Here is a 25,902-nt window from a genome sequence, read left to right on the forward strand (position 1 = left end):
ATATATATATATATATATATACACACACATATATATATATATATATATATATATATATATATATATATATATATATATATATATATATATATATATATATATATATATATATATATATATATGTGCGCAATCAAATTCGACATTTACCAGATTTTCTTTATCCAGATAAACACGTCCAAACTGCAAATAACAAATGAACTATAATTTTATCACTTGTCATGCTTAATGCCGAGTTTCTGTGAGCCCTTCTTCCCCGCAAAATAAGAAAAAAAAAAAATTCTCCTGGTGTCATCAGAGCAGGACATGTTGTGACCTTGTTGCTGCAAATTTCAGGCTTTGCAAAACTTTCTTGGTAGAAAACGCAAATAAAAATGCAAGTATCTTTTTATGGAAGTCCTGCTTCAGACCACATTAAGGCCTTAACAAGATGAAAAACCAGAGCAGCTCCAAACAAGTCCCCAAATCAGTGACTGAATGCTGACTCACACACACACACAGACAGAGGAGGTCTGTCATGCAGACTAACTACTATGACCCGACGCTGAAAAGTGATGAGAAGGTGGATGTGTATCTTTATCAAGGACTAATGATTAAAACCAAGCAAAGCGAGTCGTCGTGGAGCTTCCAGCAGAGCCGTGGTTTCTATTTTTCATGCTCAGTGAAAAGCGACCAAAATGTCATAAAAGATGTGGGGAATTTTCCTCTTCAGTGTTTTCCAAGCCGGAACATTCCGGTTGAAAGGAAGGGGAAAAAAGAGAAAAAAGTCTTGGAAATAGGAAATAAGAAAGTCCAGCTGCTCCACTCTCAGAGAGAAGAAAGCGTGCAATTATGAAACAGTAGGAGATCCCAAATAGTTTGCAGTGGCTTTGAAGCGTACAACGACACAATCTGAGTCAAACAGCGGCCACGCTGAACAGCCTGAAGGAGGCTCAAAAACACAAACAACAGCACCTCACTGCAGCTAGCTGGAATACAGTCACTCACCAAGTGACACCTCAGTTCAGGATCCCAGGGTTATTTTCATCTCACGCATAGATACACACATCGGTATCCATGGTGATGCATCCTTTCCAATGGGAGCCCAGCGGAGGGTAATTGGCTGCTTAGACAGCTATGACAACTGGATAATGACTCAGCTTGTAGAATTTAGCGCAGCATGGTATGGAGAGCAGGAACAGTGCTGACCTCATTCCACCGGTGGCTGTGAAGGGTCCGAAAGAATGAGCAAGGAGAAGGGGGGCTCATAGAGAAGAATGGTGGCACTAGAGAGGTGTCCTATATACCCAGAACAAACCTCTTGCCCAGTAACAATAGGATGGTGGGATTGTGTGTCCTTTGTGTTTGTGGTTCCAGCTAAATGCAGAGTGTGCAACACCTTGTAAGGAGAATGAGAACAGGGGAAAACAGAGAGAATAAATGGCCGAGGAGATCATACTGCATGTAATAAACGGTGAAGTGGGGACTTACGACTGTTTTGTTTCTCATCAGTTGCGTGGTTTAACAAAATTAAAAACAAATGGGATAATAATGCCACTAAGGTGTTTTATTTCCTGTGTGGAATCCAGCATCTTGCAGGCTTTCGTTCTTTTCCTAGTCAGACGTTGGATGCTCTGATTTCCCATTTGTCATTGAAGTAATATACCAATACCCAAAAGTGTAAAAATAAACTTGCCACCTCCATAAAGCTCCTTCCACATATACACAGAGCAGCAGGCTGACAGAAAACCACTGTGGTTATGGAGCCAGCAGGCTTCCTGCTAGGTTTATCCATATCTGCTGTGGTGTTTTATCAACCTGGGCCAATTCAAAGCAGACTCACAACATGTGTGCCTTAAAAAAGAGATCAATACCAAACACTTATCTATGTGAAACCACATAGACGTGACTGAAGCATGCCGTAACCAAAAGGTGGTTATCTAACCCCACCTCTGAAGCCACATTAGCCAATCAGGAGTAAAGGTAATCACTTACAGCAAATGATCCAAATAAATATTATTCACTAACAGGCTGGTATGCCAGTATAGTTGGCAACTAACTTTAAATCTATATTCAAACATGGAAAAAGTCCAATTCACAGGTTTAGTATGACCGCAATCTGTTGCCATGTAAAGAATTAATCCTATAACTTTGTTTTCAGAGCAGAAACAAAAAGGTGCAAACACAGACAAAACTCTGATTATGTCTAAATGCCCATGTACATGTGGACATGCTCAGTTTGGTATGTGGAAACATGAGCTCAATTTACCACGTGAGCTGTACTGTGTGCTTTACTATGTATTGATAATAATATATCAGGTTTATGGAGTACAACTGGCTACTCCACACTTTAACACAGATCCCTGTGATTAAAGATGCAGATTCATGACTGAAAAAGAAGCTGTTGTAGTAAATATGTGGTATTTTAATCAAAGCATATCATGGATGTTTCATTTACTTTTCAGAAAATTTTGTTGCCTTGTGAGAAAAGTTCATAATATTAGAGCTGGGCGATAAATCAGATTTTAATCTCAAATACGATTTGTGTTTTCAACGATCATAAAAATAAAAGGGTGCGATTATTTTTCTCTTTTTAGTTTCCTCTCCTGCTGTCTTCAGCCGCTAATCAAGCGTCTCTGGCGTTGCAGCGCTGTGCTGTAAACTCCTCCCACAGCCGCTTTGGTTTCATTCAGACACTGTTGCCAACTTGACGACTTTCTCACTGAATCTGGCGACTTTTTTTTTTTTTTTTGTTAAAAGCAACAAATCTAGCAACTTTTACTAGAGTTATTGGAGACTTTTCTGGTGTTTTGGCGACTGACTTGAAGGCACATATTGTTCTGCAGTTACTGTAAGGAAGGAGCAGCGGGAGCCTCTCCCGTCCTAAAGCACTCCCAGGCGGCCAGTCTCAGTCGGCTCCGGCTGCAGGTCAATGTAGAATAACTGCAGTAGGTTGTGGAAGTTCACCTAAACATAGTTTATACCATTGTCAGTGACAACTGGCTGCATTATTTTCATATAAACGCACATGTAGTTCGGCGAGTTATCCCTCCGTTACCGGCGTTACCATAGCAACGCGTTAATCAGCTGGTTCAGATCAGCTGTCTTTTAACAGGTGAATGAGAGAAACGCGTTGTAGCCTGACAGCGGTTGTTTGGCATAAAACGTACATCGAGGCCAGCATAAAATAGTTCCTATATAAGCGGTAAAAGCAGATTAAACAACTCCGAACCGTGCATTAGACGGTTATAATGCAAGACATGGAGTTGAGAACACCATGATACGCAGCGTTGTTTAAAAATACTGGATAATTGTGTTAAATAATCGAGATCTCAATTTCAGTCAAAAATCTTCGTGATTACAATTTTTGTCATAATCGAGCAGCCCTACATAATATATCTAAATCTGAAAGGTATTGAATATATGTTTCTGTCCCTAGTCAGCTCAGGGCTCTTGGTTCTAGGCCAGCAATTAGGGCTGTGACGATACGCATTTGTCCCGATTCGATTTTATTCCAATTTTTTGGTTTTGATTTAAATTGTGATTTTCACAATTCATAAATATTGCTGATTTTTTGTAGCTTAAAAACAAAAAATGTACAAAACTTTTCTTTGATCAGCATTTTCTTGATTTTAATAAGGAAAAACAACACAATAGCCAGACTATCATTCTGCTGCTATAATGCCAAAGAAGACAAGTAAAATGATCAATAAAAACAATATAAGTGACAAAATTTTATAATGAAATATTTTTACTTATTTGAAAAAAATCTTTTTTTTTTTTTTTTGTTAAAAAATCTTTTTTTTTTTAACAGAAAAAAAAATCAATTTTAAAATTGTGAAGCAAAAGATCCCGGTATTCAATTTTTTCGATTGAATTTTCCCACCCCTACTAGCACTAATAGGAAGCTAACAAATCACTAGTCAAACAGAAACTTTGAAAGTTTAAAGCTTCCTGCTGGACTGTTTGTGAAAAACTACAATAAAAGCTAAATAATATCGAGAAAGCAGTACTAATTTATACAAAGCTATTTGCTAAAGACTGTCCAGGAGAAACAAAAGGGAGGAACCAATGCTGCTGGCCGAGTGACGGTGGCTGCACACAGTCGATGGGCTGAAGCTGTCTAAACACTGATAGGCTCTGATAAAGCTTCTGCTTAACACAGCGGTTCTTCTACACCAGACGTTCAAAAACAGTAAAAAAAAATCATCCTCCACAGTGGCTCAAAGTCCTGTGTCTTGTGGGTTTTTATTTTATAATCATGCTCACATGGTGACATTTTTTAATCACACACAGTAAGATGTAGGCGTCAACACAAATTCACCAAAACCAGCTGAGAGATGCATCTCCATGTAAAGACAGGTGATGGGTAATGGCTCCAACTCCTCCATCAGCAGCTATACGTTCAAGTAAGCAGCAGCTGCGTCTGTAGGTATGAGTCAGCTATGTGGTGGATGTGTAGGATGAAACCAGATCCACAGGATCACTGCAGCGGGTCTAGTTAATGACAACCTGAAGACAGAAGTTGAGTGGACTTGTTTTCTCTCCTTCTGTCCTCCCCTAGTCCCTGTTTTCCCTCTTTTTACTTTCTCTATAAAGCCCTCTGATTAAGAGCATCAGCTCTCCCCACTCACGCTATAGGAAATCCCACCTGCACCACCTGAAACATGCAACTGGCTCAAAGAAAGGCTTTTATTCCTCCTCTGTTGTGGATTTACAGCAAAAACCAGAGAACATACAAAAATAGTTCCCTTATCCTCATGGAGGAAGAATTAAGAGGTAAATTGTACTTTTTACAAACAGGAACAAGAATTATATGACTGTAAAAGCTAAATATGATGAGTTAAATAAATCATTTCACGTGAAGCATACCAATAACACTAACACCCAGTGTCGTTATACCAAGTTATACCATAACAGTTATACCATATCAGTTCAGGCCTTCATTCCTTTCCCCCAGTGTTTACAGGACAACCATACATCCACAGCAAACAATTAACCAATAGAAACTTAATCTGCTGCCTGACTTCCTTAATGATTGTGACTTTTCAGACTTAGTCTGTGATGTCACTTCCTCTCTGATCTCGAGACCTTTCGCACACATTACACACACTTTACACACCGTCGTAACACACTAATCTCCTGTGCCATGCAGCCAAAACTCATGCTACCTGCAAATAAGCTGAACTCCAAGCCAGGAGAGAGCAGTTACTTATATACATGGACGAATGAATCAAACAGCCTGTCGCATCCGTGCTTGTTTAATAATGGAGGTAATGTTACTTTAATGAAATTGTTGCACAAATGAACCCGAACCCCAAAGTAGAACCCTGACACATCACAATGACTTGCACAGTAACCATCGGCAAATGCAAGAAATAACAGTCAGACGCAATAAAGGCGAGCTAATGATGAATTTTACCTTGTAGCATGCAGCGGTATGCAGACTCAGAGATGGCATAAATGTGTGGCGGCATCTCGTGCCTCTTCTTTCCTCTGTACATCTCAATGATGTTCTCTGAATAGATGGGCAGGTTCTTGTAGGGGTTGATGACCACACAGAACAGGCCAGAGTAAGTCTGCAAGTTTAAAAGGCAAAAAGGAAACACACATTAAATATATATATATATTACAAACATTAGAAATAAAGAGTAAGGAGGACAAATCTTAAAATGACCTATAAATCAAAACTGCATTGTTTATAAGGAATACAAAGTCTAAGTAAAACTTTGTGTGTATAAAAATAAACAATAAGCAAGTTCATGTTGGGGTGATTATTTCTCTTCAGTAGAAAGAATTAATGTTGTATTTTATATCACTACAACGCCTGATTGGTCACCTTTACCTTTAGAAAATAGCTTGTAAGGCTCGTGCATTTGCAAAATGAGCAACACAGCTAAACATTCGGGTAGCGCTGCCAAAAAATGTGCCAAAAATCCCCTGCAATATTCTCCTGCAGGAATAGACTCTTCATTCATGTTTTACACAGGTGCGTGGACATTCCTGTGTTTATAAATCATCCGAGCTGCTCTGCATCACTGCATCAAGACTTATCATTACGAGGTTCTCAGGAGCTTACATCATAACCACAGGAACGCAGCACAGTGACAGACACAGAGCAGACTGCCAGGCGGATTTCAGGGAAGAAAGACTAAATAAAACACTGAACAGACGGAGGTCTTTGTGAAGCAACAGAAGGCTCCAAAAAGTTGTTAAAAACTAAAACAGCGCTCCGAAGTTTTATCAAAACTTATTATTATTATTATCGTCAAGATTGGCGTTGCATCAAACATCCTAGCCTACTTTCTGACCTGTGGTTTAGCATTTGGCAATGTAATTAGCCCAATAATCTCTCTCCAGAGAATGTGAGAGCTGTGAGAGCTTCTCAGCTATGCTGTAGGCTCAAACAACCAGGCAGCAATGCAGCCAGGAATGAGTGTGAGGCCCTGGTGGGGCCATGGCTCCCTCTCCCTCATTCTGCAGATGTTATTGAGTCTTTGCATTCCTTCTATACATGATGAAAAGGTGGATGGTACTATGACCTTCCTCACTGGCATCCTACCTTTGTTTAACTACCATAGAGGTGAGCATACAGCAAGTACCTACTGAGTAGAGTATATTTTACCTCCTAGATGACAGATAAAAAACAAGAAAAAAACACACATTGCATATAGTTTAGTATTGGATGAATCCCTGAAGTCTCATGAAGTTACTAATTTACCAATATACCATCTTCATTCATGTAAACACAAGGAAACAGCTTTTAAATATGTGTCCACTGGACGGACGGACCGTTAAGGGTGTTCAACTCTCGAGTGAAATTGCTGAGAAATGCAAAAAGGTTCCTGTTGTGCTGATATTATATCTTAAATGTAGAGTCATGCAACAGCAATTCAAACAATTTATCACAAGAAACCTGAAAACCATGGTATGTGTACCACTGCATTAATATTATATTGTATGAATTGGCTTGAAACATGGTGGTGCAGCGGTTAGCGCTGTAGCTTCACTGCACTGGTTTAAGTCTTGACTGGGTGGTTGGACAGTTGCCTTTCTGTGTGGAGTTTGCATGTTCTCTCCGGATACTCTGGTTTCATCCCACCATCCAAAGACATGCTTGTTGGGTTAATTCATCTAAATTGTCCCTAGAAATGAAAGTGAGCATGAATGGTTGCTTGGCCCTGCGATGGACTGGTGACCTGTCCAGGGTGTACCCTGCCTCTGGCCTGATGATTGCTGGGAAAGGCTCAACTGGACTAAGCGGTATAGATAACGAAGGGTCAATAACTTGTCATGTATTCAATGTTGTTTTGGTCTGATAATAATAATGCATTTTATTTATAAATTTGTTATAAATTTGCTTTTTCAGTAAGTCACAGACGCTTTACAAGTTAAAAGACAAGGTAAAAAATAGGGCAAAAATTACAACAAGCACATAAAAGAATAAAGAGAGAGATGATACATAGATAAGAATACGTTTTTTTAAGTTAAAAGTTAAAAGCAGAACGAAACAGGAGAGTTTTTAAGTTGAGTTTGAAGGTACAGGATCTGTGGCGTCTCGGATGTGTTGTGGGAGGGGGTTCCAGAGAGTTGGTGCAGCAACAGAAAAGGTCTTAAAAAGGTGTTTTTCTGATGCTGAAATTTGAACAGTATGATGAAAAGGGCTGTTTAAACACAGTAGGTTATTTAACGACAACATTATGTGGTTGATTCGTGGTTCAAAACACTTCTTTTGTCATTTTTTTTTACAGTTGATCATCTAGTTGGACAACGTTGATCATTAAGTACTTAAACACTGAAAAGTGCAATCTGAAATTTAGTAAAATGTTCCATTAAGTTCACCTGTAAAGGTTTATAGTTTATTTTAGGTACATTATGACAGCATAAAAAAATAATATTCCTAAGTTTTTATGATATTTATGCTACATGAGTTTGTTGCAAAGCAGTCAGGCATATAATGACTGAAAGCTTCAAGGATTTAAAGCAGGCAACAGCAAGCTGCCTTCACGGTCAATTGCAGATGTGTTATAAACATGTTTGTTCCACTGCACAACTTGAATAGAACAGGTGTCTAAAATGAGAAAATCAGACCCAGATGAAGCTAATGAAGCTTAAAATCTCCTCTTTAGGCTGTCAACACGGCAACTGGAGTTCATCACTGAAGTACAAAAGTGAGTGTGACAAATGTCTATCTTTGTTTTAAACTAACTTTAATATTTCAAGAGCTATTTATTAATGTACTGCCAATTCCAATTGGTATACAGTATAACCAATAACACTAGATCTAAGTGTTTATGTTTATGCACCTCTTTGCTAATTAAAACTGAGTGAGGCATTGAAACAAGAGTGACTCAGCAGCCATAGGTTCACAAAGGGGCCCCCAGAGAGCAGACGGCATACTGTTGCTGTTACGTAACGCTGCATTTAGGGCCCTCAGTCAACACTGGGCAACTGATGCTGTACTGCTGATACAGAAAGAAGGAGTAGGTGAGGGAGAGAGAGGAAGATCCAGCTGACACAGCTCCCTGAGGTCCATTTCACCAGAGAGGCTGGGATGAAACCAACACTGGACGGTACACTCTGTGTAAACTGCTCCCTGCCTGAAGGGGGCACAGCTCAGAGAGAGACGGCGCGCTGAAATTCTAACTCTCAACTCTCCTTTTTGAGGCTAATGAAAAATTTAGTCCCCCTTATCTGCAAACTGGAGCTGCTATAAATAGAGGGTGTGTTCTGTTTTCTCTGTTGGGTTTAGCAGAAGTGGCTGCAAGCTGCATTTACTACCCCTATTGCCAACAGGGAGGGCATCAGCCTGACTCAACACAGCCTGTCAAACAAACCAGCAAGGCCTGACTCGGGAAAGAGAAGGTGATATTTCCACTGTGAAATCAGATCCAGGGGAGGGGATGCCGTGACCTGGTAACAGCTGAGACACACACAGGCAACAGAAGACACAACAGCCGAGCCCATCTGCCGTGTCTGATCAGTCAGATGGCATGCCTACGTAGAAGGACCCATCTCTGCTCTGGAGACTGGGAAGGGGTGCAGAAGCTGCCTGGTTGCCATTGATCAGCTTTAAGCACGGAGGACTTTGACCATTCCCCTGATAGAGCTCCACTTCACAGATTTCATAAAGCTAACAAACGCTTCAGGGTGGGTGTAACACGATCAGTACAGTGACATGTAGCAGAACTGAATAAATCTGAAACAACGTCAAGCTTTACATGGAACAAGCTTGGAGAAACTGAAGGAGTTAGGCCAGCGTATATTGCTATTTTTGCAAGAAGGAGGAGAGAAGCAGAGGAGATGTGGGAGAGGGAATAGAGGTGAAGAAGATAGAAGAGAAGCTGGGCAGCATCAGGGCTGAAGTGGGCGGCAGGAGACAGACAGACAGACAGCCGTTCTGCTATGGAAGAATGCTGAGGCTCTCTGACAGCTGAGGCTTATCTAACAGCACAAAGGACCGCTTGTAGGCCGGCCGGTGCGCCGTTGCCTCTTGTGTAGCGCTGTGGCTGGACTGGGGCTCGGCACCTAACAGATAAAAACACTGGAACAATAAATGAGCTGGCCGGACAAGCACAATGACTTCACACCAATTAGGCCAGCAGACGGCAGAGAACCAGACGAAAAGTCAGCCTAGGTCAGAAAGCCAAGTCTAATGGGCTTTAGCAAGCAGAAGGTCTGTAGTTGAAATCTATAAGGTTGTAGGAACACTTGCAATACCTAAGCAGAAACATAGAGGCGCCCACTAATTCAATACCTTGCAACCTTTACTGGGGACAACTTGAAGTAATCATTTTCTTTATGATGTTATCAGTCTCTTACCCCAGAGGAATAGTTTAAGGTTGACTTATAAGCATAGTTTTATTAAGCGTCCATAGTACGATTTTAGCCAAGTGGAGGTCTGGTTTTTATCTGTCAACACCTTGACTGTTGTCATTTCAGCCATTCTGTGGCAGATTTGCTGCCGTGTTTGGGATCATTGCTCTCTACAACTCCATTCAATCGTAAACTGTCAGAGAGATGACCCCCAAACTAAATCTAGAATAAGAGTTTATGATCTACTAAATAACTCCAAGGTCTCCAGGTCCAGTGGCTGCAGAACAAGCCCCAATCATCAACCCTCCACCACCGTGCTTGACAGTATGTAAGAGGACTTTGTGCTGCTGTGGACTGTTTTATTTGCTTCCCCTTTATGATGAAGCATCTCTGTCTGTCAGAAACTGTTCCAGACATCTTTGTTCAGATGTAACTTTTCTAATTATACTTTAATAACCTTTAATTTAACATGCTAACTGAGGCCTGAAGAGTCCGAGATGTAGCTTTAAGGTTTCTTTGCATTTCCTCAGAGTATTGCAGCCTAAACTTCTTGTAACTATTCTTCTCTGGGACCACTGCACACGTCTTTCAACCCTTTGAACTGTGTTAACACTTATATGACACACCACCCAAACACCAAAATGTCTTAACTTTTATAGAGGTTTTCATCATTACTGATAATTAGTTAATCAAGTGTACTTACGTATAAGAACCTTGCAGATATTTACCATCTTCGTCCCTTTAAAATACATTAGGGTTTTGGTTTCCACACAATGTTTCCACATTTTTTACCTTATTTCCTAGAAATAAGTAGTAACACTATGCAGTGCGCCATGTATAATGCTTTTTCAGAGGCTCTATTTATCTCATTTTAAGATAGATGTGTTATTTTTCATCATGTTTTGGGAAATTAAACTTGAATTTTCCCATTTTAAGTTAAAAATTCTTGTTTTTTTTTTCCCTACATGGTGACCTTTTATTATGTGAATGATGCAAGAAACAACAAATGTATCATTAAAAAAAAAGCTGGACAAGTTAGCTGACTTAAGATTGCAAAATGCTGAGTGTCATGTGTTATTTTTCATCATGTTTTGGGAACTTAAACTTGAATTTTCCCATTTTAAGTTAAAAATTCTTTTTTTTTTTTTTCTTCATGGTGACCTTTTATTGTGTGAATGATGCAAGAAACAACAAACATATCATTAAAAAAAATGCTGGACAAGTTAGCTGACTTAAGATTGCAAAATGCTGAGTGTCATGTGTTATTTTTCATCATGTTTTGGGAACTTAAACTTGAATTTTCCCATTTTAAGTTAAAAATTCTTTTTTTTTCTTTCTTCATGGTGACCTTTTATTGTGTGAATGATGCAAGAAACAACAAACATATCATTAAAAAAAAATGCTGGACAAGTTAGCTGACTTAAGATTGCAAAATGCTGAGTGTCCTGAACTGGTTTTAGTTGGAACATGTTTTGCTTGTTAAAAATCCCCCCAAACCACTCGTCTCTGGTTGTTATTTGTTCTAATCACAACGGACCAAAGCGAACAAGGTCCCTTTAGAATATCTAAAAGTGAGCGAGCGTTGGACTACTGCAACCATGACCAGTAGAGCCAAACCTATAAAAAGACTTTATAGCTTTGCAGCAATAATAACAACTTTAAGCTCTTTCTTCCACATTTTCACAGTGATCACCAAAGATTCAGTGGTATAAGTCTTCCCAATAACCTCAACTCAGAGCGCAGCCTGCGGGGGCTATTATATTGTGTCTGCAGTGGAAGTTGCAGAGCTCTGGGGGGAGTAAGTTAAACATAATGGAAAAATTTTAGAATGTTTTTGTTTTTGTTTTTTTTGGGGGGGGGGGGTCATATTGTAAGAGTTAGCTGAAAGGGAAAAATTCTCTTCCTGTCAGAAAACCAACACAGTCAAACACATGTTTTCAATTTCTCTCAGACAAGGGGACAATTAACAAGCTCCAAAGCCAAATCTGAACCAAAAAACAGTAGAGACCCTGACACAACAGCGTTGCAGAGAGATGGAGGAGGAACATACTGAGCTGGTGAGTTGAGATTACAATTAAAGCCATGTGAGAAAAGGCTCAAACTTCCATCTTGGCGCTGACAAATTACAGTATATAAATGTAACAATTTTCATATGTTAACACGGCTCGCTTGCAAAAACACACAAGTTATTGACTCTTTCAGAGTCCATGCCGATGTGTTGGCATAACTTGTGGAAGGACGATTGATAAGCGCAACAATTTGCTCTGCAGTCCCTGAACTAGAGTCTCTCAGGCGATAACCCATATTCTATTCCTGGAAAACATGCCACTAAATGGGTCGAGATCGCAAGGAGAACATCGCAAAGCAGCTCCATCTCTGGTGAAATTAGATCACATGGACAAAATAAAACCACTATGGCTGTTACTTCACATGTAGATATCAGTCTTTCCAGTTTATTCATGCAAACCACGGTATTAGACAACATAAATATTCAGGTTTCCCCCTTCATTTTTTTGCTAGTAATGTCAAGTTGTAGGCAGTATTGTAGCAGAAAGGGGTCATGCAATTCCTATGATCAAATATGCCCCACCAGTAGGAGCATAGGTCAAAATAAACCTTGAACCAGCAGTGTTTATGGAAGAGGTCTGCCTGTAGCAGAGGTGAGACACACACCATGGGGGAGGTAACAATATGTAACCAGGAGGCACCAAGAAGAGCAAGTCTGGAAATGGTTAAAAAACAAGAGAGGTCTGTCAGTCATTCTGTGTGCAAATATTGTGTGTGTGTGTGTGTGTGTGTGTGGTCAAGAGGCATTCACAAGGGCTAACAGCACAATGCCCTCCCTCTCCCTCTGCAAAGACTGATTAATATCACTTTCACAGAAGAATGCAAGAGACAGATGGCTAAAAAATGAGAAATCTGCACGCATGCAAGCACAAATCCTGTCCATCATTTTTAGATGAGAACAGGATGGAAAATTAAATTACCAGTGCAGACCAAGGGAGTTCTGAGCTTTCAGGTTAGGAAGAATGGCTCCAAACACAAGGCTCCAGGTTAAAGCACTCACATATATGAGTCCAGAGTAGTAGCGGTCCTTCAGGTTGTGCAGCACGGACGCCTCGTTCAGGCAGGTGAGCTCAGCCATGTCTTCCACCTTGCTGAACTTGGGGGGGTTCATCTTCTGGATGTCATCCTTGTTGATCACCACCTTCTTACCGTTCTCAGCCAGCTCCACAAGCACTTCCTCGCCTCGCTCTTCACGAATACTTGCCGCCTCAAAGCCGTGGCGTTCTGAGGGGACCCATACCAGCTTCTTGGCCGTCCAGTCGGCCTGCGTGGCCGGGTTGTAAACGACAGCGCGGTCCACGAACAGGTACCGCTCCGGGTCCTCTTGCCCACTCCGATGAGACATCTTACCTGGGATTTACCAGAGCAATGTGGCCACCTAGAATAAAAGACAGGTATTGATACGTTAAAAGTATTGTAGATCTCATCCTTACTTTATTCATGTTTGGTATCTCTACAATTCCATTAAATTTGATGGTTATCTCCATGTATTCATCTTATAAAACTATCCACATGCATACATATCCAAATGTATATGTTATTCTGCCTCCTCACACAGTAGCTGTTAACATTTCTGCAATCTTGCAGATATTTTGTATCATATTACACTTCTAATATTTTATGACGCTGGATTTATTTTTATACCTAATATGTCTTTATGCATTTTATTTGTATAATCCTCATTAATTGTTTGCTCTTTCTTTGGACCACTTATTGCTAATTAGTTAGCTATTGTTTTGTATATATTTTATTTGGACTTTTATGTCTCATGTTACTCACATTTACAGCAACCAGCTTGCTTTTAGTTTGTTTTGGGCGTTTTTTTTTAAAAACATAATAACAACATGCCCTTGTATTATGATAATAAATCCAGAGGCAAAAGAAAACATGGAGTCTGTGGATTAAAAATACAAGACAGTATCCCTGGGTTGGTCTTTGCTGACAAAACAGCATTCACATGTGAAATGTCACAATGGAGACATAATTCATTCAAAATATTTCAGGGTATTGGTGTTTTGAGATTAGTTTTTGCTGTTTTACCACAATTTAGTGTCCATTTAGAAATTCTTTTGGTCGTTTTGCATTTATTTAGTTATCCCATGGGTAATTTGATATCATTTAATGTTTTTTCCTTAAATTTCCTGTCTTTTACAGATGTTTTACTTCTCATTTTGTTGTTTCATGACTCTTTCAGAGGTAAGCCACAGCCCCATGAATGTTTTAAACACTTGTGTCAGCATCTGACAAGACCATACTGTAATCTGTCCTTTAATAATGAAATAAACTCTTATAAACCACCTTTTTTTCCCAGTTTGATGGCACAATGCAACACAGGACATTATGAGGCAGGAAAGCTACGCCGATCGTTCAAAGCCCGTTTAATAAGTAATAATTAGACAACATTTTTAGTAAATGTTTCAGTATAGCTCTTATATAATATATCATTTATAATTACACAGTGTTATCTGGTGAGTGAAGAGGTCTGTTAAACAGTAATGCGCATAGTGCGCAGGCTGCACGCTCTTGCAGCAGATCAAACGGGACAGAGTGACGTCGTCCATGGCTCGTTTATAGAGCCCTCTTCTTCTCCCGGAGACCACAAAGAAAATAACCCCCTTTTTTTTTTTTTTTTACCCCATACTGCAGTCTTTGGACTTGAATAAAACTCCCTAATAGGGTCCTGCTTATTTATATTTGAGCTACTATCCTCTGAAATAAACCTGCGACATGGCTAGCCAGTTGTAAAGTGAGTGCCAAGAATGTGCCATTATATAAAGAAAGAATGTGGTTTTTAAAAAGTCCGAAGAGGGCGACCATTAGGACAAAACTAAACTAACACGAACCAGCTTTCGTTATTTATTCCGACACGTTTAACCTAAACACACAAGAAACATACAGCTAGCTTACAACAACCAACCCATTATAAATTTAATTTATTACTTTGTTACCTCTAAAATAAATGTGCAGGTGGACACGCGACATGGATCAACGACACGAAAAGGCAGACAGTGAACTCACCACCAACATATAGCCGATATGTTATATATATATGTGTATATATAAAAAAGGAAGGTGAATAGTTAAACTAAGTGGTCCGTTCACCACGCGCTCCATCATCACCTTCCTCGCGCTTCATGTTAGCAAACTTACCTGGTGTTGTCAGCAGTTAGATCCTGTTGGCCGAGCGAGCAGTCCTGTTTCCCCCCTAATGCGTCCCCTGAATGCAACTAACTGCTTTCCGACAGAGAAGCGAGCATGTATTTGGGCTTCGGTGTGCACCGCCGGCGCGGAGAGCTGCCTCTCTGAAGCGGGCCCCCCCCCCCTCCTCACCCGAGCAGACTTGACCACCGCTGCTCCCGCCTACGACGGACGTAGATACTGATCACGCAGATCGATACTCCGCTCTGCTGTGGCTTTCAGGGAAACAACCGGAGCCCTTATGCGTTTCGGAGTCAACCCAGTTTGATGTGCTATTCAAATCAGTTTAATACAAAATAAAAGAAGATTTTTGTGTTAGATTTAAATAAATGTTAAATAAATAAATAAATGTTAAATCTAACACAAAAATATCTATGCACTGCCCACACCTTCTAGAAGCCGCCTAAAAACAATTGGGCTCCCACTTTGCGGTCTCTCTCCTCATCCATCATTGGCTGGAACAAGCCAACCCCTCAATTTGTTGCAAACTAGTTCAATTCAATTCAACTTTATTTATATAGCGTCAAGTCACGGCAATGCCATCTCAAGACATTTTACAAACAGGAAAAAAAAACAAAAACAAAAACATAATGAAAGCCAATTCATATCAGCCTATCTAGGGAAACCAACAGATATCTCTCATCCTGAGCAAGCACACTGGCGACAGTGGGAAGGAAAAAACTCCCTTTTAACAGGAAGGAAACCTCCAGCAGAACCCGGCTCAAGGACAGGCAGCCATCTGCCTCTGCTGTGTGGGGGAAGAGGACAGACTCGTGGGATTCATGAATAAATGAAAATAAAGCAACTGTTGCTTTGGTGCAATTTTTCCCACCCTTCGCCTCCCTCCTTCTGGAAGGAAGCTGTGACACTTTTGGTTCATGGGGACCATCATAAACGGTACTGGAACCTGATCCAGATTGTGGATTGTTAATTGCAAGAAGGGTTTCTCAGTTAGGCCTCCTAACAACTGCTCTTTAGTACATGACAGTTCTTTGTAAAGGCCCTAAATGTTTTTTTTTCCTCTTATTCGTGCATGTTCTCTGGTAATTGCTACCTTCTTTAATAAAGATTTATTCATTTCATTTTTCATTCATTCATCCGAACCGCTTATTCCAATTCAGGGTCGCGGGGAAGCTGGAGCCTATCCCAGCTGGCTTTGGGCGACAGGCAGGGTACACCCTGGACAGCTCGCCAGTCCATCGCAGATAAAGATTTATATTAAAAAAAAAAAAACCCCAACTTGCTTTGTTAGATTGGAAACTAACTCAGTAGTAACACTCTGACTCTGGGAAAATACAGATAAAGCAGCTTTTTCCTTACCCAGAAGGGCTTTCATGCATTTAATTATCTACATTTCTCTGCTGCAAACTGAAAATCTCTGTCATGGCTTACAACGACAGCTTTTGGTTTTACTGTTTGGTTTTATTTCAAATGGAAAAAAAACTTTAACATGGGAAAAAGAAGCACTTTTCTGTTATTAAATAGACGTTAGCCTCTATACTTAAGAGTGGAAAAAACAAGCTGTCATAATACTAAAGTTTTACATGAAAAACAGGAAAGGCATTGCGTTTTGTGGTTATATACATTTCTATAAAGCGGTGGATTTCTTCATCGACCTCCTCTCCACGCTCCTCCACCCCTCTTCTTCCCCCCTCCTCCTCCTCCTGATCCCCCTTTAACTTTCTTCCTCACTCCGCTTGCTTGTTCCGTGTCATCTTCATCTCCATCTCTTCCTTTCGGCCTTTTCCTTTTCTCACCGTCTTCCTTCATTTCCTGAAAAAGAAATTTGTTGATTCATTAAGTTATTTGGTTAATAAATATCCTATTGTACAGTTTGCTCTGTGTTTTATAGTCCTAATCAATTTCACATTAAATAATACAGTGTAATAATAATATAATGCATCAGCATTTAGTGGTTTTAACTGCTTTTAAAGCTACACAACGGAACTTTGATAGATTCTTGCACTTTGGTGCCTCCTACTGGCGGCTAATTCAGCATTGACTGCACCCTGTCTCTTCTCTGAGCTCTCCCCAGGCAGTGAAAGTCAATTTAATCTTGATTCTTGTATTATTTCATGTTCTTGTCACTGTTCTTTTTCTTTTCCTTGATTCCTTCGACAATGTTCTTAGCTGAATCTGCCATGCTGTGTTGATACTCAGGTGCTGGTAAGGGATGCACTTTGTTTTAGGATTAGAAAATGTATCAACATAAAAAGAAGAGACAGGCTGCAAGACGAGTGACAATTAAACTTGTCTAAGCAAATATAAAGCTAGTAGATGGGTCGAATAAGATTAACAAGGACTTAATTGTATGAAGTAATATCCAGAAAACACAACAGGAAAGCAAGCATACAGTAAAGATGACTCACCAGCCTGGCAAATCTCTGGGCCTCGCTCACCCTCTCCACCAGCATCATTACTTCCTCCTCTTGAGTAGGAAAAGCTGGAAGTTTCTTCCCAATTAAGCTTTCAATTCGCTGGAAAAGCTCCACGTCATACCTTAGACAACAGAGATGTGTTGGATGCAGTCAGAATTATTTAAGAAGAGCACAAAGAAAAGAAAAGAAATAAAAAGAAAAGAAAAGTTTTTCTTACTGTGTGACGAATGTGATGGATTTCCCAGACCTTCCAGCTCTGGCCGTTCGGCCAACTCGATGGATGTAATCCTACAGATCAAACCAGGGGGAGGGAAAAAAAAAAAAAAAAAAAAAAAAAATCACATATCAGTGAAACAGATCCTGAAAGACAGCGGTAATACGAGCATCAGCTCACCGGTACCTTTGAGTGAGTGGGGATGTCGTAGTTGATGACACAGTCAACATGGGGGATGTCCAATCCTCTGGAGGCCACGTCGGTCGCCAGCAGCACCGACCGAGACTTGGACTTGAACTTGTTCAGAGCTCCAAGACGTTTATTCTGACCAGCAGAAGGAGTAAGAGACAGACGCGGAACGTTATTACATATTTAATCCCAACAAATGACAAGAGGAGCTGCGTTTCACCGTTTTCAAATATAGATTTATGAGTTTGCAATAAATATAAAATCACAACTAATGTCCCTTTTCCATTAGTACCAGCTCATCTCAACTTAAGTCGCCTTGGCTCGGTTTGTGGGGTTTTCCACTCGGCTTTTGTACCCGTTTACCAGTACTTTTTTTGTAACTCCTCAGCCCAGATTCGAAGCGAGCCGAGTCGGGTTGTGTGTGATGTCACCGGACTGCATGCCGCTATTGGTCAGGGGCGCGGCCAATCAGAGATCAGGGAGTGATACTACTGGAAGAGCGACTCCAACTTGCAAGTTGTTTACATTACGTGAAAAGCAATGGCGCAACAAAAGTCTGTTCCGTGGTCCAACACTGAAGTGGAGACATTTCTTTGCTTGGTTGCTGAGGAAACGACACAGAGGGAACTAGATGGAGCGACACAAAATGAAAAAAATCTATCAAGAGCTTTCCGACTCAATGGCTGCAGCTAGAAACGGAGTTTTCAGCAGTGCTGAGAGAAGCTGAAAAGGCTCAAAAGTGACTATCGGCAGGTCAAGGACCATAATGGTCGGAGTGGATTAAACAGACGAGACTGGAAGTGGTTCCAACAAATGGAAACGATTTATGGTCAAGCCGATGGTCAGGCCTTTAGGTCCTGTGTTGCTATAGAGCTTGTCGTGCACAACACTGACGTCACAGTGATTTGGCACAAACTCCGCCCATTTTACACCTGTTATTAAATTGTAAAGGAAAAGAAACGGGACCAAGCTGAGACGAGTTGAGGCAAGTTAAGTTGAGACAAGCTGATACTAATGGAAAAGAGGCATAACTGAAGATTCCCGCTACATTCGGCTCATCCTCAAAGCTGTACCTGGCTCATCTGTCCATGAAGAGGGATGGCGGTGATGCCCAGGTTCCTAAGCAACAGCGCCACCCGCTGGGCGTTGTTACACGTGCTGCAGAAGATGATGAAGGAGTTGCCGGCCAGCTCGTTCAGAATGGACACCAGGTAACAGTCCTGCCATCAAACAAGCAGCGGATGCGAGCTTCACATTCAGCCCTCAAACACAGACGCTGCATCTGACTTGTGTGCACGCCCTACCTTGTACTTGGATGGTATGAAGATGTAATACTGCTGCAGCTTGTCTACTGTAGAGTATTTAGTTGAGACTGCACACTTCACAGGATCCTTGAGAGCAGCTCTCTGCAGTTTCTGGACCTGTTAGCCAGCGAGGGAACATCAGTGTGAGAATATGCAAACAGACTCTTTAACTGTGTCTCTTGTGGATCATGGTGGGTATGTAGACACCAAAGCCACACGGTTAACATGAGTTAAAGTACTGGAAAGCCATCAGCTACCTTTTTGGTCATGGTTGCAGAGAACAAGAAGGTTCGTCTTTCTCTGGGAATCACCTTCAAGATTTTATCCACCTGGCAAAATATAAGAAATAGACATCATACACACAGAGTGACAAGGGCCGCCTTTACTTACTGTTGGCCCCTGGGCTGAGCAGGCCTGGTCCCATCCTCCAGATGTACCAAGTCTCATTACAGAAAATAATATCTAGGCTTACACTGAGTTTTTTCTTTATTTAGTTGAATTGATATATCAATACCGTGACTATAATAAGAGCAACAGCAGCAACAGCTCAAACTACAAACTCTGTGAAGCCATGCTTTGTAAACAGAAACAGCTTCATCAACATTACTTTTCAGACACTGCACAGCCACAGCATGTGAAAACCTGCAGAGGTCGTCACTAAACACGGCACTGTCCGTTCTACTGGTCTCTTATGCTCAGAAAGTTGTAATTATGTCCTTAAATTTTAATGCTCCATGTTCAGAAGGTTACAGACTATGTAAGCAACTGTGCAAAGGTCTGATGTTTTTGTGCGCTGAGACGCAGATATGTCAGCGCTTTTATTTTGACAAGCTGTCTGTCCCATTTGTGCCCAGTAAGCGTGTACTTTGGACCAGTCTAAGTCAGAGGCCTGGGTCATCTGGCTCGTCCCCCTTTCTGGTGCTTGTGTGGCTGCTGCTCCTACTCCGCCCTTCCTCTGCCTTCCTCTCCTGTGGCATCACCACAGCCAGATTATCCAATGGGCATTAGGGGGCACAGGCCCAGGGGCCAAAGCCCATGTGGGGCCCATGGAGGGCAAACACCAGCAGTTTGGACATGAAACAAAATGTACATAAAAGCCAGATAGTTACACCACAGTGTCTAGTGTATCGCTACTGGTACCACTGGCTGAGAGATGTTAGGAATGTTGTTTCACAGTGTATCATTCACAATTTTCACAATATTGCGGTGGGGAAGGGGGGGTGGGGGGGCTGGAACACTCTGGGCCCAGAGACCTGTGCACTTTTAATCCGGCCCTGGGTATCACCACGGCCCCGCTGCTTTCTCAGGTGGGTCGGATGGGCACTTCCTCATTTGTCATTCGTGTGAGACTAAAAGAATCAGTGAGCTTCCAGATGCTTTTTAGTCATTTTTTTTCCCTGGTTCTGTTTGTCATGAGCCAGTTTTCTTTTGGAAGCACCACTCTGGACCTTTTTTGGCAGACGTCTTCCACCTATCTCTACCAAAATGACTGACACATAGGGGGGTGGGATTTGGCATGGTGGCAACGGATCAATCAGCAGTCTCAAATTTGCATAACACGCTGATTGACAGGAGAACTTACAAGTTACATAACAATTGGATTTATCTGTAATTTTGTCCCAAAAATTATAGGCCCCTAAACTCCATGGGCCCCTGGGCTTCAACCCAGGTAAACCCGTGCATTAAGGAGGCCTTGACTGTAACACATATTCATAATTTTATAGGTATTACAGGAATGTTGTGAGAGTAATTTAGCTAAACTGAGAAAAAATGAGGAGGGAATATGTTTTTGTTTTTCTTTGAGCATCAGGCTTACTCAGGTTTCAAGACCCCTGACAGAGGCAGCCACTGAAAAACAGCATTCAAAGCAAGTGTGATCTTTAAAACCTGGGCTTTCCAACAACTGCAGGCTTCGAAAAGCCGAGGAAAATCCTCCAAAGCAAGTACAAAACCCCAAAATAACGTGACACGCCTCCATCGCATAAGCCACGATTCTCATAAATCTTGTCAGCCGGATGAGATTTCACACTAAAATCACAGTTAAATGGAAACACCTGCAAATCGCCATTGTAGTTTGTCGAAACCTTTACAAATATTGCTTTTAAAAAACTAATAGACGTACAGCTGCGCCCAAAGGCATCAACTGTTGCTGTTTGGCAACTAAAAAACACTCTTCATGGGACCCACCTCAGTCTCGAAGTCCATGTTCAGGATTCTGTCTGCTTCATCCATGACCAGGAACTTCAGCGCTCGGAGGGAGAAGCCCTTTGTGTTTTCTAAGTGATCTATCAACCGGCCAGGTGTGGCTGAAAACACAAACAACTGACATCACTACAAAAACAGCTTAAATATTTAATGGTTGCTTTGGTTGCAAAAATCTGCGGTTCAAAACAACAACAGCTGATGGCACGATGATCTTACCGATAACAATGTGAGGTTTTTTAGCCAACACCAAGGACTGGGACATCATGTCGATCCCACCAACAATCACAGCTGCAAACAAAAGGTGAAACTGGTTACATGGAGAAACGTCTGAAGTTTTCATGCGCTGCAGATCAGCTGCTTGCTGACACCTACCACACTTAACGCCGATACTGGATCCCAGAGCCTCGAACTGCTCAGAAATCTGAAATGCCAACTCTCTGGTGGGGGTGAGGACGAGTGTGTGAAGCCTCTGAGGCGTAGCGAGCAGTGACTGGAGGATGGGCAGAGCAAAAGCACCGGTCTTTCCTGAACCAGTCTCTGCCAGGCCAATGACATCTTTCCCTGCAGTTTAAGGAAAGAGTTAAAGCAGACAGGAGTCCGTCGTGTTAGCAGCAGCGGCACAAACGCTCGTGTGACAAAGAGCAGTCTTTTCATTTCTACAGTTTTACATGTTGAGATTAAAGAAAAAGCATGCAATTCTCATGAGTCTTTAATTCAATTTGGACTCAGCTCAGTTCATTTAGCAACAAAAATTAAATTAAATCACAGAACCTGCATTCATTTTTCTGTAATTATTGGAAATATCATCTCTTTACACTGCGGATTCGGTTCATCCAGGCCTTGTTAAGGCATCACGCTCTACGTCTGTGTTCACAATGCAGGTCTTAATCCTAAAAGCCAATGTTTTGCAGAAATTCTACTTTTCTTTTGCATAGTTATTCACATTATCATTAAAATGCAACCTCCTTCACGTTGTAGTGTGAACTGCACACAACCCTGAAGTGACCCGCATGCACACAGTGTGCTGTGTTTATAGAAATAAATATGGATGCAAGAATTTGTGTATTAATCCTAGGGAAAGCTCATTCCAGAGCTTCCCCAGGATCTGCGCTCTCTGGATTCAGTAGATGCTTTTAAAAACCTCTTAAAAACATATTTGTTCAGGCAAGCATTTTAGCTCCAAAAAGACTCGGTGACACTGCTGTGTATTTATACTGTTTTCTATGTTTTTATTCTTGTGAAGCACTTTGTGACCTTGTGTCTATGAACATTGCTATATAAATAAAGTTTATCTTATCTTATCTTAATTTAGAAGTTCATGCGCAGTCGGAACCAGAACCAACAAAATAAGAGGCAAAGGAGCACCACTGTGTCTGACTGCTGGTACAGGTGTTTGCGCTGTTTCACCAACACCAGCTGCTTAGCATTACTCCACAGCATCACAGCTCCGGTCTCATCTATCCAAAAGGCATTGTTCCAGAAGCCTTGTGGTTTGTTGAAATGCAACTTCTGCAGGGCTAAGCTGCACTGTCACATTCCTACAAGCCTTCTAAACAAGACATGCTTGTTCAGTCTTTTTACAATTTGGCTTAATTATTGTAAAATTATTAATGACAGCGTCCATCACCTGTGACTTCATTCAGACAATTTTAAAATCTGTATTTCCAGTTAATTAAAATGTATTCCTATTAAAATACATGAAGTCTTTGAAATTAAACTTTGGAGCCATTTTTTCCTCCACATAGCTCTAACTGTATGGAGGCATTGGAAATATTTTAAAGTCCTCCCACCTTCCAAAGACATGCATGTTTGGTCAACTTGGTTATTCTAAATTCTCCCTAGGAGTGAGTATGAGCATAAAAGGTTGTTTGTCCTTCTATGTTGGCTCTGTGATGGACTGGCAACCTGTCCACGGTGTTACCTGCCTCTGGCCCAACGATTGATGGGACAGGCTCAATCCTTCTCGCAAGCCTTAATTGAACTAAGCAGTTAAGAAAATGAATGAATGAATATTACAAGTAAGTGTCATGTTTGCATTTCTGATCCAATTAAGCGATTTACATAATGTGTTATATATAATGTATCTACACTATTCACAAAAAGTTAGGGATATTCAGCTTTTGGGTGAAATTTCACAACAAGCCTAAAATGCATTCAAACCTGTACAGGTGAACTTAATGTGATCCTCTCTAAGCTTTTAAATGCACATGTCCAACTGTTAAATGTTTCAATAAATTTTGCACAAGTTGCTGTTCTCTAACAAGGAGCTTAACGGCAAAAATCACGGCAGGTGTGTGATCCTTGAATTGACCAATAAATGTCCTGGTTCAATTAGAGCTGGTGTTTAAACAGTTGTCCTCATCATGCTGTTCACATTTTGACATCATGAGACCAAGACGACACCTAACAATGGAACAACAGTCCCTTGCCATTGCGATGCTTCAAACAGGACGTTCTCAGACAGAAGTGGCCACTGAGCTTGGAGTGTCACAGAGTGTCATCAGCAGATTGCAACAGAGATATGGAGAGACTGGAAGAGTCACAGAAAGGCCTAGAAGTGGACGTCCTTTGGCCACATCCCGTGCTGATGACCGCTACATTGTGAACACTGCCCTGAGAAACCGGATGATGAATGCCACTCAACTCCAGGCACGTTTAAGAGAGGTGAGAGGCACCCAAGTGTCATGTCAGACCATTGGAAACCGTTTCCATCAGCGTGGTCTGCGCGCTAGACGACCTGCACGGATACCTGACCACACCACCAGGCGCAGGCATCATCGTCTTGCATGGGCCAGGGAGCATTTACGCTGGACGAGGAACCAGTGGGCCTCAGTGCTGTTCTCTGATGAAAGTCGATTCACACTGAGCAGAAATGATGGCCGGCAACGATGTTGGAGACGTCAGGGAGAGCGCTATGCATCAGCCACTGTTGTCACCAGGCCAGCTTTTGGTGGTGGCGGTGTTACAGTGAGGGCAGGGGTGTCCACTTGGTACAGAACTGCCCTACACTTTGTGAATGGTACAGTGACAAGCCCATACTACCTGAATAACATCATTAATCCAGTGATTGTGCCCCTACATGAACAGCACAGGCCTAATTTCATCTTCATGGACGACAATGCTCCTGCTCATCGAGGCCGCATCATCAGGGAACGGCTGTTGGAGACTGGTGTACCTCAAATGGAATGGCCTGCACTCTCTCCAGACCTGAATCCCATTGAAAACCTGTGGGATCAGCTGAGCCGTCGTGTAGAGGCTCGAGACCCTGCACCCCAGAACCTCAATGACCTGAGGGCTGCCCTTCAAGAAGAGTGGGATGCCATGCCTCAGCAGGCAATAAGTTGCCTTGTGAACAGCATGAGACGTCGTTGTCAAGCTGTAATTGATGCTCAAGGGCACATGACGAGATATTGAGACGTTCAAATTTTTTGTTGTGGTGTAACTACCATTGTTGTTACCTTTTGTGTTGAATGAATTTTTTGAGATGAGGAAATCAGTAGTGCATCCTTCTACTTAAATGTCTTACTTTTATGATGTATCACTGTAGCATGAACATATTGCATTTTCCATAAATTTCACCTGAAAGCCAAATATCCCTAACTTTTTGTGAGTAGTGTATTAGCTTAACTGATGTGTTCAATAAAATCATCGTGGAATAATTCTACTTATCTAATCAACAGCAAGCTGTAATACCATTTAGATGTCAAAAAGCCAAATAATGTAAGAAATTAGTGTTCATGCAGTGAATAAAAATGTAATGTTCTGCTATACTACTTGTAATGGAGTATTTGTACACAGATATTTCTACTTTTAGTTCTGTAAAAACTGGTATAGACTGCAAGTATAATCAGATATGAACAATGCAACGGAGTAGGACGACTAAAGGCATCTTTACCACTAGAAAGAGTGAGCTGCTAACCATCACCTTGCAGGGCGACTGGTATGGCTTCCACTTGAATCTTTGTTGGACTTTTCCATCCCAGCTGATCACAAGCCTCACAGAGCACTTCAGTAACACCCTGTCCGGGGAAAACACGGGAAATAAATGTCTCATAATGTTCAACTACATATTTATCACCATTTTCCAAACGTTGACAAATCGAAGTGTTTGGTCGCATAAAACTGTTTACATGAGACTTAGCCAGGTTTAGCTGCCTGGAACTGCAATGATGTTGCTAAGATACGATGTTAAACTCTACAGGAGACAAACTTACCAAATCCTTGAACGTCTTTACAGCCTCTTCGTTGTTTGTCTGTTCGTTATCGTCACTACTAGGACCTTCAAGAATCGCCTCAGTGTTTTCCTTCAAGCTAACCCGGTTGTCGTCCGCCATGCTTTTCATCCCAACGTGTGATCGGCTCGGCAATGCGCAGGCGCGAAGTGGATTTAGCGTTTGGACCGCAATGGCTGATGGTTGTTTGAGTTTTTAAGCTGATTACTGCGTTTTTGCATGGAAAACTTACTTTAGTGTGTCAACAAACAACGCAATTGGAAAAACAGTAAACTGTTGTCTGTTACAGGGAAGTTTTTTCCTTCCCACTGTCGCAGGGTGCA

The 25,902-nt window shown here is 41.4% G+C and overlaps 2 protein-coding genes across 5 annotated transcripts in view; both read right to left on the reverse strand.

The window, feature by feature from the left end:
* Nucleotides 1–15,146, reverse strand: part of LOC306765907 (myosin-10) — a 76,122-nt gene extending 60,976 nt beyond the window's left edge. For all 4 annotated transcript variants that reach the window (XM_079253445.1, XM_079253443.1, XM_079253444.1 and 1 more), the window contains exons 1-3: nt 15,010–15,146; nt 12,860–13,237; nt 5,399–5,555 (exon numbers count right to left, since the gene is read on the reverse strand). In XM_079253445.1, the coding sequence (XP_079109571.1) occupies nt 5,399–5,555; nt 12,860–13,204 (502 nt within the window). In that variant the 5' untranslated portion in view covers nt 13,205–13,237; nt 15,010–15,146. The remainder of the gene's footprint in view (nt 1–5,398; nt 5,556–12,859; nt 13,238–15,009) is intronic.
* Nucleotides 15,147–16,513: 1,367 nt separating this feature from the next.
* ddx47 (DEAD (Asp-Glu-Ala-Asp) box polypeptide 47) lies at nt 16,514–25,693 on the reverse strand. Its single transcript, XM_079253453.1, has 12 exons — nt 25,562–25,693; nt 25,273–25,366; nt 21,720–21,908; nt 21,564–21,635; nt 21,330–21,448; nt 19,400–19,471; nt 19,143–19,259; nt 18,912–19,058; nt 17,836–17,973; nt 17,653–17,723; nt 17,427–17,556; nt 16,514–16,830 (listed from the first exon to the last, which is right to left on the reverse strand). Exons 1-12 carry the CDS (start codon nt 25,688–25,690, stop codon nt 16,666–16,668), a joined length of 1,443 nt encoding a protein of 480 aa, XP_079109579.1. The 5' UTR covers nt 25,691–25,693; the 3' UTR covers nt 16,514–16,665.
* Nucleotides 25,694–25,902: the final 209 nt, after the last annotated feature.

This window comes from Telmatherina bonti (genome assembly GCF_933228915.1).
Source record: "Telmatherina bonti genome assembly, chromosome: 14".
NCBI classification, from domain to species: domain Eukaryota; kingdom Metazoa; phylum Chordata; class Actinopteri; order Atheriniformes; family Telmatherinidae; genus Telmatherina; species Telmatherina bonti.